Source organism: Sparus aurata, chromosome 18 (genome assembly GCF_900880675.1).
Source record: "Sparus aurata chromosome 18, fSpaAur1.1, whole genome shotgun sequence".
Taxonomy (NCBI): Eukaryota; Metazoa; Chordata; class Actinopteri; order Spariformes; family Sparidae; genus Sparus; species Sparus aurata.
The window spans coordinates 21,129,176-21,146,123 of record NC_044204.1 but is presented as its reverse complement, the minus strand read 5'-3'; the positions used below and the strand labels follow the sequence as shown (position 1 = coordinate 21,146,123).

The following is a 16,948-nucleotide window of genomic DNA, read 5'->3' as shown; positions in this document are numbered from 1 at the left end:
TGGTGCGGGTGTTATTGATTTAAAAGGTTAAAAACTTTCTCTTTCAGATTTGGACTTTGCTGGCACGAGTACTGACAAGAAACAAAAGATGTTCTCCGAGCGAGGCCTTTTGTCTTTATTAAAACGTGGCTTTTTGCTTTGACTGTGAGTTTCACAAGACGCTGCAAATTTGGCTGTAATCTTCATGCGATCTAAATGAGTTCCATCTTGAGAAGGCAGAGAGGAGATAGTTCCTCATTTAGAAACTCATTTTGTAACTGAACATGTAGGTTTCCGGGGGTTAACTCATGTGTGACTTCACCCATTTGAGTAACTTGAGGACATACGGTCCGTCTCACTCGTCTCACAATGCTTTACAATGCTTTATTATCACTAACGGCGTTTATGTTTTGTCTCAGTCTTTTCCTGGTGCACAGAGCCAGCGTTTTAGAAAATGATTTTCGCAAACTCCAAGGGAACATAATTCTACAATTAAATCAGCCACGTTCTGAGGGAGTCAATGGGAAAATGGCCAAGATGTCTAAAACAAGGGAGGTATGTCACTGATTATGTAGGATGGAGTCATCTTGGACAATGTACTACTGAGATTTATGCCATTAGTGAGTGTTCAGATAGCACTGCAATAATAAATTTTCTCCTAATGCTTTGTTTTCTCTTAGGACATAAAACCAAGTGCTTTGCAAAATGCTCACAGCTCTGTGAACATGTCTTCTAGGAGAGTAAAACGGGAACAGAGCAGCTGCAGAGGTGGGTTTGCGCTGAGAACTGAGAATGTGTCCATTAGTTCCACTTTAATCTGGTAGTGAGACCATAAACAGTACATGCTAAGTTAATAAAATTAAGTATTATGTTTATTTCTTGCTCTTGCCAGGTCCAACATCATTCCTGCAGTTAAGGGCTAACACTAACAAACAGCCAGACATGAGAGGTAAAACTAAATTCAAGTCATTGGCCAAAGCAGCGCGCTGTATGTCATTATTTTGAATAAGTGTTTCTTGCTTTCTCCCGCAGGAAATATAGCAGTGATCCCTTGGACTGTTTCTGCGCAACGAGGAAATACAATTTCTCAAAAGGAAAACAGAATTGTTGTCCAAGAAGACGGTTATTACTTGGTGTTTGGACAAGTATTGTGTCACCGTAACTCAAGCATAACTAAGTTGCTTTTACGTCAGATTTGTTCCAACTATTGAGCTAATGTTCTGCTTAATTCACAGGTTTGGTTCGAAAGCCCAGGCAGAGTTATGGGTCATGTCATCCGAAGCTGGGGCACTGCGGAAACGGCGATGACGCCAACAGAGCTCTTGCGTTGCCTGCAGGAGATGCCCGACGACGCTCGGCATCATGCAAATACATGCTATACTGCAGGTCAGTGAGGCTCCACGAGAAACAGGCTTGTTCGCTTTTGCGTCCAAACACCAAGTAATAACCGTCTTCTTGGACAACAATGCTGTTTTCCTTTCGAGGACTTGTATTTCCTCGTTGCGTAGAAACAGTCCAAGGGATCACTGCTTTATTTCCTGTGGGAGAAGCACTTGTTCAAATTAATGACATCCAGCATGCTACTTTAGCCAAAGACTTGAATTTAGTTTTACCTCTTATGTCTTAAGTGTTAGCTGTTAACTGCAGGAATGAATAAAGCTTTAATTTCATTATTAATTTAGCATGTACTGTTTATGGCCTCACTACCAGATTAAACCCTGACTAATGGACACATTTGAAGTTCTCAGCAATGAGACGCTTCAAAGGCACCCCCACCCAAGTAGTCTGGCGCATAACCAAGCATAAAACCGCACTTTTTTTTGTATGAATGAAACAAACATGGGATGTGCTTGTAGGCAAAGTTTTGTTTATGCTTTGGATCCAGGTTAGTTAGTCTGTGCGCTAAGCCAAGCGAATCATCCGTCGGCTATAGCCATGTTTACAGTGCAAACATGAGAGAGGTATCAATCTTCTTTTAACGTCTCACGTCATTCTGAAGTTTTTCCGAGCCGCTTCAGGCAACACGAGCCAAACTAGCTGTTTCCTCTCTATGTGATAAATCAAGATAACCGTGCCATAGCGTTAATCCACTGGCCCAAAATTCATATTCCGTGTTATTTGATTTCCCACCTGTAATTCTCGAAAACCTGCCACCACCCTGCCTCAGACTGACATTTTGTTTCTAACTCAAACAATCTAATTGGAACCCTGACCAACCATCTACCTGCCCATCAGAGGGACAATGGGCGGGTATTTCTGGACAACTGAGCTTTTTTGAAATAATGGAGTGCTGGAACAACTGGGGATTGCCAAAGATAACAAGATGATAATGTTTACTGGCATTGATCTCCTCATCTAACTCCAGGCAAGAAAGTATATTTCTGCACAGTTCCTGAAACGTAATGCTGTACCTTTAATTTCAGCTGCCTCTCCACCATTTTCTCAAAACACCAAATAAGGAAATATCTTTTGTGAGAATGGTTCATCCCTAGAGTACAGCTCCAGAAACAATTGAGTCTACAGGGTCTAACTAGGGGGCTTCAGACTTGCTCTTTACACTGGTTGTTCTGGTGCACCTAACTATTTTATGTAGGTGCACCCAATAAGAGCAGACATTTTGATGTGATCTCTAAAGACATTATGTAAATGACTGTAAACAGCGATAAAGGTGCAGGCGATGTTTTAAATGCTTGACCAACACAAATAAATGAATCAAACTCAGATCACACTTACCAAGTTCACAGGTGCACCTAAATCTAATCCAGGTAGTTTTAGGTACTTGGATTGCGTCCCCCACCACATACAACTGGTGCCTTCTGCATATGTTTTCGCCCCTGCCCCTCAAACATCCTGAGTTCACCACTGATTGGCTTATAGAAACCATTAATTGACTGATAAAAATGTGTTAATAATATAGTGTTTCCTATCATCTTACTTGTGGAATTGTTGTGGATTTGCTTTTATTTTTTTGTTGTTTCCCGACTAATGAAAATGTTGCGATGCACATGACAGATTTTTGGGCGCCCGTGAGAGCAAAAACAGTCACAGCCTGGAGCTCTGTGTTAGGACAATTACAGTGACATTATAATTTCACCACCTTGCATCTCCTCTGATGCCTTCATCCTGTATGTGTCCTCTGTCACAGGCATAGTGCAGCTGCATCGGGAAGATGAGCTCGAGTTGGTGATACCAGACAGGCCCCTCATGGACAAAGTCCTCGTCTCCATGGACGCGGACGCAACTTTTTTTGGTGTCATACAGCTGAACTGAAACAAGACAGTATGAAGGTGATAACGCTGTTGGCAGGATGTAGGAAACTGACACTGAGCGGTGTGAGGGGATGCTGATAAAGGCATATGTCACAGCAGCAGGAAAAACTGTCAGGACACATCGTTAATCTCGTGAAGATACATCCGTGAACTTTTCGCCTCATCTCCTCTGTCAGCTCTTTGAGGACAGCTACTTTTACAATCCTGTGGCTTTAAAGCATCAACGTGTATATTTCAGGTCGTCCACCTGGGCTTGTGCTGTAGCATTGTTTATGTGTGCTGCCGCCTCCTTTCATCAGTCTATTTTAGCATGTCTCTTTATACCTCACTGGGGGCTTCCCTCCAGCTCCGGCCTCCGCACCTTCTGTTTATTTGTTCCTCTCGTCTATTTTAGAACGGCTTCCGTTTTCCTGAGACTATGTCAGGAACAAACACAGGGATAAAATTTATAACGCTGGGTAAGCGATTTCCTGGTCGGCACGAACTCCTCAACACTGTAAATACTTTCATATGTCATGATAAGATTAAAGTTCTTGTAAATGGTATTGTAAAAAAATGAATTCTCAATTGTGCATTTGTGTTCATAGCTCATTTTTTAATGGTTGCTTCTGTATAATTAGTTACATTAAGCTAAAATAGGACCACCTTTGGCTTAAGGAAAAAAACCATTTAATTTTAATTAACCATTCCTAACTCTGATGTTTCTTTTCATTAAAAGTGATAAATCATCAACAAAGCCTTTATTGTTTAAATATAGTATCCACAATGCCTATCTGGTGTCTGCAGCTGTTTTCTGTCTCCCTTCTTTTTTTTTTTTTTTTTTATGAAGCATGGCTATAAGAGGGTGTGAGTGAGTGTGTATATGAGCTCTGACAACAGTTAGTGGTTCGGCAGCAGGAGCAGCAAGAGAGGGAGGATGATCGGACATATGTTCTCTCATCTCCTACTGCTCTGGTCACTCAGCCGTGACCTCTTTATAACTGGGCTGACATATCACGAGCCAAAGGTAGGCTAACAAATCATTTAAATGCTAATTCTTTGTTCTTAAAGTCTCACATTCTACTGGCATGAGATCCTCAAACTGCTTGCGTTGTTTGACTTTAGTTTCCATGGTTCGCTCTTTGATTATGATTAATGTTCCTCTCATTTCAAGGAGCAGTCCTGGAACAACCAGAATCTCTCCTCTGTCCCCCTGGACTTGGATGCAAGGCTCAGAAGACTAGACCTGTCCAATAACTTCATCAGACAGTTGCACACACTTGCTTTGCCATACTTGGAGCAGCTGGACCTGAGCTCCAACCAGCTGGATCTCATCTCCGAAGGGGCTTTTGAAAACCTGGCTCGACTTGAGGAGTTGAATTTGTCCAGAAATGTGCTGAACAACAACCTTGGCAGTAACAGCAAAGCCCTCCAATCCGTCAGTGGACTGAAGATTTTGGATTTATCAATGAACGGTCTGAGGGATGAGGCAGTGGAACGCTACCTACAGAACAAATCTTCTCTTGATCAACTTAAGATGAGTGGTAATGCATTAACAAGACTTTCGTACAGCTTGTTTAAGGAGAGTAAAGGTTTGAGGTCCATTACTATTGAGGACAATCAGATATCAGTGATAGAACAGGGGACATTTGAACCGTTGAGACACTTGGAGATGCTAAACCTGGCCAGAAATAACCTCGCACACATCTGTGATTTTAAATTACATCAAGTTAAATATATGAATCTTAGCTGGAATTCCATTGAGTTCTTTGTTACGCAAGAAGACAATCTGTTTTACAGGCTTGAAATTCTTGATCTCAGTCACAACAAACTCCTTTATTTCCCAATCGTTCCGAAAATGAACCGTTTGAAGTATCTTCACTTGCAGAATAACATGGTTGGTGCCTTAAATTCAGAGGCTGCAATGGTATCAGAGGCCAATGCTCTTTACAGTGAGATTATAAAGGAAAGGACGGTTAGAAAAAACAACCTTCACTCAAACTGGAGGCTAATGCCACTGATTTATATCGACCTGAGCTATAACCACTTCAGGTCTTTCCCACTGGAGACTTTGAGCCTTCTCTCATCTTTAGAAACTCTGAATTTCAGTCACAACTGTCTGCAAAACATCATCTGGAAAGTAAGAAGCGCTAACGCATCAGGATACCGTCGGCAGCTTTTTTTCTCCTCCTTAAAGCACCTCAACATGCAAAGCAATGGACTTGTATATATTTCCCCGCTCTTTCTTAAAGCACTCACACAAATAGAAACATTAAATCTACAAGACAATTCTGTGCAACCCTGTGCCTCCATGGATCATTTGCAAAGCCCTCAGTCAACACAGCCAATGAATACCAACACATCCTGCATTGTATTCGGGCAGTTAAGCACTCTTAAACACCTCAATCTTAAAGAAAACAACATAGAAGTGCTTCAGCCAAACACATTTCAAAAGAACTCTTTGATTTCTCTGAACCTTGCACGAAATCCACGCATGGTGATGCAAACAAAAGCTTTCGAAGGTGTGCCGAAGACTCTCCAATCTTTGATTATCAGTGAAATAAACATGACAAGCTCAGATTTTTCTCTACCCTGTATGCCAATGTTAACTCAGTTGAACATGTCTAGCAACCGTCTAGATATGATCCCCAGCAGTTTAAGCTGCTCTCCTCTGAGAGAAATCGACATAAGAGATAATCGCTTTGTGTCTCTGAACCATTCTCTGATCCGTGCTTTATCTGAACACCTCAAACTCATATATGTTAGTGGGAATCATTTTAACTGCTGCGACAGTGAATGGTTGACAGTCCTGAATGAGTTGGAGATAAAGCTGCCAGATATCAATGACACCGTTTGCTTCACAATTTACGAAAATGTTGCGATGACGGGATATCGGAAAAAAACTTCATCGGATTGTTTGTTTCATCCAAAATCACAGGAAATTCACTTTGGACAAATGATCATAATTGTTATATTTGTAGCTGTGATACTAACAGTGCTGATCATATCCATAAGGAAGGTGTGTTGCACACAGATATCATTCATAGTGTAATGTCTAAGATCTACTGTCGGTCTTTTTGCACATGGTTCTATAAAAGCAACCAAATGCACTGGGGAGCAAAAGTGCAGTAATTGAAGCATGATTCCTGTTAGTTTCAGTATGCATGATCTATTTTACTATAAACAGAAGTGGGGGCTTCAAGGCTGCGCAGAAAGTAACAGACTTAAATAAATACAATGCAATAAAATCTTCATCCTCTGACACAATGACTGTTTTCTCATCTTCATTCAGGCTCTTTCTCTTTTATGACCCCCCTGCAAATTACTGGTCTGCAGGACTGTGTGACACGTGCAGCCAAAATGTTGCAACTGAAATTGGCTTTATTGACTCCCAAGCTGTTTGGTTATGGTGCGAGCCAAATCTACTAATCAGGCGGAGAATTTTTGCCCGTCCTTCATTGTGAAATGTTAGTTCGTGACAAAAGGTTTAACCTTGGCTCAAATTTTGATGACATCTGCAAGGCCTTGCACAACATTCCCAGAATTTGGAACTGCCAACGCAGATGGGAGACCCAGTATGAGTTTTTCTACAAAACTATGTATATTCAATGAAATGAGCTTATTTGACAGTGTGTGTGTATACAAATCCATGTTAATATATGTCTCTATCTTCCTCTGCTTCTGTTATAACTTATGTGGCTCTGACCCTGGGAGACTGTTAACAAATACAGTGGTAAATGTGGCAACAGTACGTAATAAACATGCTGTACTAATAACCAGAACGTGTTGGCAGTCTTCATTTAACAATATGAACAATCATTCAGAGGTCTTACTCAACAAGAAGTGCAGATACTTGTGTATAAAAAGACGCTGAAGGACTAAAAATAGAAGAACTGATTCAACTTCTTTAGTCAAGTAAAAGAAAATACAGGATCTGATATGTACTTGAGGTATAAAAGTAAAAAGTGTCCCTCTGATGGTGTTTTTTTTTTCTGTCAATTTGTGTGCAAAGCTTACTGAACTTCACATCATATTAATATACCTCAAAGACTTTAAAAGTGCATTATGTAAGAACTTTAGTAAAACATTTTAAAATTAACCAAAATTATTAACAGAATGTGAAGAAAAGACGCCTAGTAGTCTAGCTAGCTGCATGGTTACTTGAGCTAACAAGCTAACAGTAGCTAAAGTCGTGGATGGATTAAGGGAATACAGTTTGCAGCAGTTGGCAGTTATTCTGGTAATATCCTACCCCAATGTGTTGAGAGTATGAATTCAAGGTGACCACTTCTTACGTATTGCACCTTTAAAGGTCGAATCTGTAGGATTTGTTGTTGAGTCTCATTCCCAGGATATCAGATGTCTACATTTTGGGCTGGTAAAGGACCTGAAGGTTAAAAACTGAATGAGCAATGATTCCCCTGAAATGCATTAAAACTGATGTAAGGAGTAGAAACTACAGCTAAGTTTGTTCAAATGTGAGCAATAAAAGCAAAACATTTGTAGAAAAACAGATACTCAGGTAAAGGACAGATACCTGTAAATCTACTGGTGGGCCTATACCCACCTCTGCTCTTACTGTATTCAATGTGAGAAACATTCTCACTTGAATCTACTATTCTTAAGAAAATATGCAAATAATCATTTGAATTAGATTAAACGAACAAAACATGAACAAACTTTGAATTTTTTACCACACTGCTGATCCACAGTTGATTGTTTGGTGCCATCTGAAATGAAAAGATATCAAAACTTTATTACAATTTCAACAAGTAGCTGAGAATACAGCAACTCCTGTTGCAGGAGGATATCCTGTTGAGCATTCCTCTCACTGTCTTCTTATTGACACATCCATCTCCTTTATACTGATGCAAAGTGTCTTTTTTTGCAATTCTTATGCCCATTAGCGATTTGTCCGCTGTGCAGAGCCCAGGGCTGATGCCAGCAATAGCACCAAAAGAGCCAGGAGGATGCCTATCAATCTTGCTCTTGAGCAATATAACTGTAGGAAATGTTGCCCCACCCACAAGATTTAGGTACTAGATCAAGTAGCAGCTTGACAAGTTCAAGCAAAGAGCACTCAAAGAAAAGAACACTGTGTGGGTAGTATTAGGTGTAAAACCATAGGAATGCAAGGAGCAAATTGTACTCATTCTTCTGCCCGGTGATTACTGTTCGATGGCATTTAGACATTAGCAGCAGCTTGTTTGTAATCACAATAGAGCAGGTAATGGAAGGCTGTATCATTGTCAAGATCTCCCTCTAGGCTAACTGTATTTCCAGTAAAGCCCATGTTTACAAGTACAAGACTAAACTGTGGAAATCTCTCTTAATGAGCATAATATTATCTTACATCAGTGATATCCGTTTCCTCAAATCAAGCACAAGTTACTGACATTGCCATTTATTTTAGTTAAAAAAATCTGTTTTATCAGTTCTTCTGTAAACCTCCCTCTTGTAAAAACTAAAAATGCTATCTCAGCATTCGGCCAAGTTGTTTGTTCTGCTCTCATGTTCTATTCTCTTTCCTCTGTGTTCTATTTAGAAATATGCTGACCTGGAATTGTAGTTTTTCCAAACAAATGCATCCTGCTCCTTCGCCCGATACTCTTTTTGGTAGTCTATAAATAGCATAAAAGAAAAATACGGAAATTCACCTTATGAAATCGTTTACAGTGTCTTGCCAATACATATTTTCTTCTAATTCTCTTCTCTTAAGTGGATACAACACATTCAGGACAGGACACAACAGGATCTGGACTTAAAAAAAGCTCCATTATGTAAGAACAAAATATGAAAATAAATATCAGATTGTACTCCGTATGGGCAGATACTCAATGTCCGAGAAAGCAAGAGTGCAAAGTATGACTGGGACAGTCTCTGAGCTCTCTCAGTGTTCTGGTTTACAGGCCCCTTGTCAGAATAGGCCCCTGTGCCTGTAACCAGTAGGACAGTTCAGTTGTCCCTTCATGGCCACATCAGAAAGGAGCTCTCCAAAATCTATTGCTGTAGAAAGCGTTCTCAATTACAACCCAATACCAGATCGAATAATCTGTGGTGACACTGACGACTGATATTTAGTTGATTCTCACGGCCATTACTGATAAGATAACAGTTCATTTAAATACACACCTTGGGGCCAATGAAAGGTATAAATGAAGTGAGCAAATATGGAGGATTTGGTTTTCTCCGCCACTGGTGGCCTGCAAACAAACTTAAAGGTGTTGTAAAAGTTACCAATATACTACTGGCTGGAATTTCACCAGTATGATAAATAGCTGATTATACACCATTCAATGAGTTAGGGTTATTTTAGTGTTTCACTTGATTGTTTATTCTGTGACATATCTCAATTGAATGTGTTTTGAGAATATATTTGGTCCTCAAACATAATGAAACATATTTCATTTAGACTTTTATCGCATAGCTACGCATATGCATATACCATATCTCAATATTACTCATTTTGATTTATGATGATGACACATTTTCAGTCATACATGCATTATTTATTTCATCCCAGCAGTGATGATCTGTATCCAGGAGGGGTTATAACTAGGTTGTTTCCTTGTGGTCCACAGATTTGTTGAAGTCTCTTGGTAGACAGTTGTCAGAAAGAGGACACCTGTTAATGTTGGATTATTTAATCCATACATGAAGACATCTTTTTTCTAAAATTGTCTGTGGTGACAGAGAAGCTGAAGAAAGAGCAGGACACCCACTAGAAGGGAGGTTTCACCACACATTTGCTTTTCTTCAAATGAGTCAACTATATCGGCTGCAGACGCAAAACCAACGCTTACAACATGGCGGACACTGACTGCTCTACCGGATGATGACAGCGCAGGACGCCCGAGGTAGACTTCAGCAACCCCAAGCGGGAGCAGGAAAGTAAACATTTCACCCTCTGGTATGGTCCAGGACTAGAAAACTACCGCTTTGGACAAAGAGTGCCATCAAAACTGTTAATAACCAACGACTTTTACGTTTTATTTAGTTTTTAGGATTCGTTCTAGTTAGCTAGCTAAGCCAAACCAACGAAGAAGAAGCTAGCTAGCTGACGTTAGCCACACGGCGCGCCGGCAGAGCCAGGAGCTTCAGCAGCTGAAGCACCAACACAGTCCCGTCCCGCAAGACGACCATGACTCCCCCTCAGCAGGCCATCCACCGCCAGCCGCCCCCGGACACAATTAGCCAGAAAGTGCAGTTAACTTACAAACTGTTTCTGCTGGAAAATGCCCGGAATACACTTGAACAAGAGCTTCTCAACCTCACCAATAAGGTAATGGTAACGCCAGTTCAAAATCCACACATCTTTGACATTGTTACTGCTGTCATTAGCTGTTAATTTATTGTAACTAGCTAGCATTTTTTTAACAAAGCTATGTTGTGTTTTTTTTGTTTTTTGTTTTTTATTCTGCATGTAATTGTTGTCAGAGCTGCAATGAATGCATCTTTTTTAAATTCATATTATTATGGTTGGATATTTTTTAACTGTGGTCTATAATATGGCAGAAAGTCGTGACAACAGTACAAGATTCCCTCCTTTTTGAGCTAGGTTAACCAACACTAAACCCAAAAAATATTCACTGTGTAATTGTTACTTGTGTTGTTTATTTTTTTTAATTTGAAAGATTTTAAAGTTGAATGGTGTACTTGTACATTCACCAGTAACTTCTAGCATTAATGATTTGTCTCCTCATCACATTTCAGAAGGATTAAGATAGTAAATGTTCACCTAATTATCTGATAAAGTATAAAATCACTAGCATAGTTGTGGATAAGTTCTCTAAAAAGCTTGTGACAAGCCATTACCTTTATGTTTGTATAACTGAGAAAGTCCTTCCTTTGTTCAATGTGAATTTCAGGCCTATGAAGAGGTTCAAAGTTTCTTCAATTCATCTTCTCCCACCAGTGTATTCAGTGACCTTACAAAGGCTTTGGACTCAAAATGTCAAGCAGTTGAAAAGCTCTCTGCTTTATTAACGGACCTCACGGTTGGTAAGTCAAGAAGTAATCATTTGATTTTAGCCTGTAACATGATATTTCAGATACTCATGTGTAAGACAAATATACCGTTTGATCTTGGATCCCACCAGCATTATTTACACAGGTACGGTCTAATGTGTGATGTTGGAAAAATGTTCCTCTCTCTTTTCTGCTTTTCTTATCTTTACAGAGCCTCACATTTACATTGAAAATGGAATGAGAAAAAAACAACTTGAGCCTCTTGGAAACAAAGGGAACCAGATAACAGATGTTTTCAAGTTTGGGCCCATGTTGCAGAACTCGCTGATGGCGAGCTCCATAGCCAAGGCAGTCCAGGTGCTTGGAGCCACACTGCCCCTTCAACAGTTGAAACATTTCCTCATCTCCCAACCCTCGGCCGTCCTGCAGGAGGACAAGATATGCAGCAATGCGTCCAGCTACAATGGCACCGTTGTGACTACTAGCTCATCCTCTCACTTAAAGGCTGAAGAACAAGAACATGCTGTTGTTTTTGAAGAGGAACGCCCACCAGATGCTGGGATTCTTCCACCTGTCATTATTCAGAGTCCTGAGATTAGCGCAGAGAGGCCACCAGTACTGCTCCCTCCCATACAGGCTATATTCCCAGAGATCAGTAACCCTAACCCAATGAAAATAACACCACTAATTAGGTGGGGATGTGAGGATGATGTCCACATGCAACACCAAAAACAAACATCCTCACAGCTGCTTCACTTCCTCAGAGCAAAAGCTAAAAACATGGGGGCACTAGAGGTCGCTGTCATGGCGTGGAATATTAGTACATACACTTCAAGTTCACCACAGTCAAACTCACCTATCAAAACCCAAAGCTGCCAATTGAAACAAGTTGCAACGGATGATCTGATCGACACACAGGCTCCAAAAACCCTGAGCGCAGACATGGAAAACCAAGCCCCAGTGTTCAGAGTAAAAAGAGTGGAATCAAGTGGCTCTCTAACCTATGCTTGTGTGATTGCAACAAAGACTGAATTGTGGGATATTGGAGACATCTTTACAGAGGTTGGACAAGGGGCTTCTGAAACTAACCACTTGGAAATTGAAGACAAAAGCGGAAATATAGCAGCTCAACTGGAGAACTCCTGTGTAAACATGCAGTGGGAAACCCAAAATCTGCAATGCACAGAACCGGAACATGAGGGCGTTTCTGCTAGTTACAAATCACAAGGAATCAACAGTATCAACATTCCTGAGTTCCAGATTAAGAAGTTTGAAGAGACTGAAGTTGTGGTGTCGCATATTGTCAGCCCAGGCAACTTCTACATCCAACAGGTCAGCTCCATCATGAAGCTGCAGGCCCTTGTCACAGAGTAAGTCATTCAGCATGGATTCTAATCTCTTGTCTGCTTTTTCTCAGCTTTTCTAAACCCTATGATCACATTAACAGAACTTAAAGAGCCACTTATCCTTTTTGTTCAATACTGCTTTCTTTGTAGATTCCCCCCCCACCCTCTTTTTAATAATCCACATGTTTCTGGTTGTCATTATTTTTTTCTCATTTGCAGCAGCTGGAAAGCTACGACATCATACGCGGAGCAGAACTGCATTCCAGACATTGGAACCAAAGTAATGGGTTGGTTCCCTGAGCAGGAACAATGGTGCAGGGCTCAGGTGACAAAGATATGTGGAATAAGTGGAGGTGGGTTCAGCTCTGTGTACTGGGATGGTTTTGCAGATGCACACCTCTAGATGGTAGCAGTGTCACTTTGCTTGATTGTAGCCTCTTGGGAATTCCTTACTGATTTTTTTTCTTGTCTTTTTTTTTTTTTTTTTTTTTTTTTGGCCATGCTCTCTGTTTTTCTGGATGTTAGATAAAAATGCCACTGATGGTGCTGGGAGTGAGACATCTGTCAAAGTGGAGGTGAAGAGGCTGGACTACGGTGACACTACCTGCCTGTCACTGTTAAAAATCAAGGAGCTGGCTCCAGAAATGGCTGCCCTACCGCTTCAGGCTTTACAGGTCTCACTGGCAAATGTGAGTGGTTCCCTGCTGATAGTGTTGGCTTCATGATTTTACCACTTACTCATGAACACGTTAAGATTTCCAGCAAAAGGCATGCAGATTATCCCTCTGAGGATTTGCATACATGGAAATGGTTAATGTACTGTGCTCCGCTGGGAGTGTAGGCTCACTTACAGTATTGGCATTGTTCCACGTGATTAGTCACAGCCTTATCACTGCTCAGTGATAAAGGAAATGAATTATCTCAGTTCATGGTATTTTGTCTGTTTCCTCCTCCCCCCCAAGGTGACGCCTGTGAATGGGAGTGATTGGTCTATGGAGGCTGTGGGCTGGTTCCAAGCTATGGTCCACAACAGGACGCTCTATGCCAGACTTTACCCACAGGGGCCTAAAGTTACAGTTGAGATGTTCTTGGAAAAGGGAAAGCTCGGAGCGATGAGGTACTTCAGAATGAAAAACAGGCAGTTATCATGATTTGTTATGTGGAATTAAAAGATATGTAAGAATTCAGGTGAACTATCATATTGTTTCTGTCAGCAAGTGCCCAGTTGTCATACAAATATATAAAGTAAATTTGCCTGGCTAATTGTGGGATATGATCTTCAACATTTTTCTGATTATCCACTTTGGCTTTGATGCAGCCACCCCTCTCTGTGGAGTCACCGTTCTATTGCCTGTCCACAACACTGATTAGTTACATGTGACAAGTAACAGCTTATAAAAATTGAATGATCTGAATCTGCAAAGCAACTTGTAACTAAAGTAATCAAATAAATGTGGTGTAACAAGTACAATATTTCCTGCTAAGGTGTCATGGGGTGGGCGTATAATTTTGCAGAAAATTTGCGATTCAAGTACCTTCTTAATTTTTACTCATGTAAAGTGGGTGGCTGTAGCTTAGGGGAGAGCCAGTGTCTTGCTATTGGAAGGTTGCTGGTTTAATTCCCCTGGTCTGCATGTCGAAGTGTCCTTAGGCAAGATACTGAACCCCAAACTGCTCCTGATGTGCTTGTCGGCTCCTTGCATGGCAGCCACCGCCATCAGTGTATGAATGTATGTATGAATTACTGTAAGTCGCTTTGGACAAAGGCGTCTGCTTAATGCCCCAAATGTAAAGAACTTAAGTAAATAGTAATTTCTCACATTCAATTGCTTGTTATTCTAGATTTTGACACAAAAAAAATATTTTTTTACTGCAGATGTATATAAGGTCCAAATATCATTTCCTGGCCCAAATTTTGTATTGGCCCTGGCAAAATACATGGGTAGATCCCTATCAAGGTAGATAATTAAAGTGTAGTAGCTATTAGTGGTATAGTGACTGAATATATGTGTAGAGCTGCAATGATAATTTCAGTCATTTTCCAAGCAAAAATGTCAAATAGTTTTTGGTTCCAGCTTGTTGAATATCACCTGCTGCTTTCATTGTCATGTGTGATCTTCATTCTTCAGTGAAATGGGTCTGGGTTTTGTTGGACAAAAGAAGCAATTTGAAGACGCAATTTTCGGCAATAGAAGATTGTGATGAGCATCTTTAACAACGTTTTGACATTTGACTGAACAATAACTTGATGATGAACAATTCATAAGTTGCATCCATAATAATAACTATATATACTGTATGGCCAGTAACTGTCCAATATCACGACTGTCCAATGGTATTCTCTTTGTTTCAGGAGGGGAGCATCACTGTCTCTGAGACTGACTGAGAACGGACACGCAAAACACAGCAAACTGAGGAATTATGGTGTCAAGAAAATAAGTAAGTAGAGCTTCAGTTGGGAAAATGTTTACCCACAATTGTGCATCTACAGTAGATGGCAGTGCAGCCTGTTTGTGACCAGAGCAGCAGTCATTTGCATGCAAAATCTTCCTACAGTGCCACAACTCCCATTCTTACTCCAAATGTGTTGGTGTTGTTTTTGCTTTTCAGGCGCTGTTCAGGTAAAAATGAGACAACAGGACTCAGAGTGGGGAAAATACCTCATCTCCTGCTATACTCAGAGCAAGAAGTAGTACAGAAAGCAGAGAGTGTGAGTAGTTTTTTCTTTTGTTGTCAGTTTTGTCTGTCCTGTCTGACTTTCAACCAGAGTAACAACACTGAGATTAAACATTTAATGATTCTTATATGAGAAGTCATCCAGTTTTGATTGACCATCTGTGTACATGTGAACACAGTGGACTGACACACTGACAAACTGCTGTGATTGGCACTTGGCAGTACCATGATAAATCGAAGATATCTGATTGATAAGGACATAAATTGTAAATGTTTTGAGGTAAAACTGGATGAGTACGAGTAAGTCAATCAGCTTTCTTGTGTATTTTTATGTTTTATATTGCATTCAAAGCTACGTGTAATAAATGAGTGTAACACTAATGTTTTCTATCTCACAATTGTAACTCAAGAAAAATCTTTTTCTAATTTTTTGTTAACCATAAATTCTTCTTTTAGAGTCAGACAAATTGTGTCTATTGTCTTGCACTGTTAGAAAAGTGTGAAACACAAGAACATTTTTATGTATGTATGATGTAGGGGACATGAATACATAGTTTTGTATGTCTGCATTCTGTACGTTATACTTTTGTGCACAAGGGTCTCATGTGTATTCCAGCAATTAGACAGTGCCAGTTCAGTCACATTACCTGCACATTATCAAGTAATGCTTGATTTGTCTGTATTCTACATACAGAAGATCCATGTTTTTATATTTTTATGTCTAACTTTTCTTTGATAATAATTATGAGAGCCATGTTGCCTGAGTTAATATTGAGTTCTTGTACAATGGCAGATCTATTATTTTGAATGTATAGCACATATAGCTTTGTTAAGTAATAAAACTGCATTATCTACAGTTGTGTATGTCCCATGTATCTGTATTGTAGACTAGTGTGTCTCCTATAGAGAGAATATTAATGAGGTGAAGTTCATTCAAAGAATTACCCAGCCACCCAAACCCTCCCACTACATCTGTCGTAAGTGACGCAGATATGCGTATGCCACAGTGAACTGCTGTAGGTCATCTGATGGCACATGACAAACGACCACATTGTGTTTTCACTTGCATTCAGTTTGTTGCTACTGTAAATTATTGTTTCTACTGTTACAGGGAGGAGTTTGACCAGAACAAACTGTGAAATCTCAGTTCATAATGACGCAGGGTTCCCCCGGGTCCTTGAAATCCTTTAAAGTTTGTGAATCAATGTCTTTAAAGCTTTTTGCATATAGATATAAACAGACATCATCTATTGAAAGTGCATAGATTTCCGTATTTTTGCAAGAATATAAGTTCTTTTGATATATTTTTTTTAAATTGTTGTCTGTGAGCCTCTGTAATGTCTGCTCTTGTTCTCATTATTATATTTCTCAGTGTTGTAACAGTAATCGAGCCTGATCTGTATCTCTTTAACTCCTTTTAGGGAGTCAGGGCTGGAAGTCATTATATTTGATCTTAAACAAGGTGTCAGAAGCATGATAGAATAAATGTATAAAGACACATAATCTGATTTGAAATGATAATTGTGCAGATTGAGTTTTATCTCTCATTATTTAATAGTTTGTTGAAAGCACACTGTGCTTTATAGCAGAGACATAACTGTGAAGTAACACAAATGACAAATTAAATGCGGTATGATCAACTATGTCATGTGCTCACAAACCAATGTCAAACAATGAATGAATGAACCAAATTTTATAGAAAAGTAGTTTTGTGGATAATTAATTTTTCTG

The 16,948-nt window shown here is 39.9% G+C and overlaps 3 protein-coding genes and 1 long non-coding RNA gene across 5 annotated transcripts; 3 read left to right on the top strand and 1 right to left on the bottom strand.

The window, feature by feature from the left end:
- Positions 1 to 275: 275 nt before the first annotated feature.
- LOC115568832 (tumor necrosis factor ligand superfamily member 13B-like) lies at positions 276 to 4,018 on the top strand. Its single transcript, XM_030396486.1, has 6 exons — positions 276 to 534; positions 660 to 747; positions 872 to 928; positions 1,012 to 1,124; positions 1,215 to 1,365; positions 3,125 to 4,018. Exons 1-6 carry the CDS (start codon positions 349 to 351, stop codon positions 3,247 to 3,249), a joined length of 720 nt encoding a protein of 239 aa, XP_030252346.1. The 5' UTR covers positions 276 to 348; the 3' UTR covers positions 3,250 to 4,018.
- Positions 4,019 to 4,083: 65 nt separating this feature from the next.
- LOC115568829 (transforming growth factor beta activator LRRC32-like) lies at positions 4,084 to 7,009 on the top strand. The gene is made up of 2 exons (XM_030396479.1): positions 4,084 to 4,254; positions 4,402 to 7,009. The coding sequence occupies exons 1-2, from the start codon at positions 4,165 to 4,167 to the stop codon at positions 6,277 to 6,279; spliced, it is 1,968 nt and encodes a 655-aa protein (XP_030252339.1). The 5' UTR covers positions 4,084 to 4,164; the 3' UTR covers positions 6,280 to 7,009.
- A 551-nt stretch (positions 7,010 to 7,560) lies between these two features.
- Positions 7,561 to 9,793, bottom strand: LOC115568834 (uncharacterized). The gene is made up of 4 exons (XR_003981445.1): positions 9,728 to 9,793; positions 8,785 to 8,848; positions 7,922 to 7,957; positions 7,561 to 7,614 (listed from the first exon to the last, which is right to left on the bottom strand). It is a non-coding gene; the product is annotated as an uncharacterized LOC115568834 (long non-coding RNA).
- A 4-nt stretch (positions 9,794 to 9,797) lies between these two features.
- LOC115568828 (uncharacterized) lies at positions 9,798 to 16,862 on the top strand. Of its 2 annotated transcripts, none has more exons than XM_030396477.1 (9): positions 9,798 to 10,509; positions 11,096 to 11,228; positions 11,407 to 12,565; positions 12,761 to 12,894; positions 13,067 to 13,230; positions 13,504 to 13,658; positions 14,895 to 14,980; positions 15,152 to 15,251; positions 16,329 to 16,862. In XM_030396477.1, exons 1-8 carry the CDS (start codon positions 10,369 to 10,371, stop codon positions 15,232 to 15,234), a joined length of 2,055 nt encoding a protein of 684 aa, XP_030252337.1. In that variant the 5' UTR covers positions 9,798 to 10,368; the 3' UTR covers positions 15,235 to 15,251; positions 16,329 to 16,862. The 2 variants fall into 2 exon arrangements, with proteins under 2 accessions (XP_030252337.1, XP_030252338.1); XM_030396478.1 differs by lacking the exon at positions 16,329 to 16,862 and having other exon boundaries at positions 9,798 to 10,137; positions 10,225 to 10,509; positions 15,152 to 16,073.
- Positions 16,863 to 16,948: the final 86 nt, after the last annotated feature.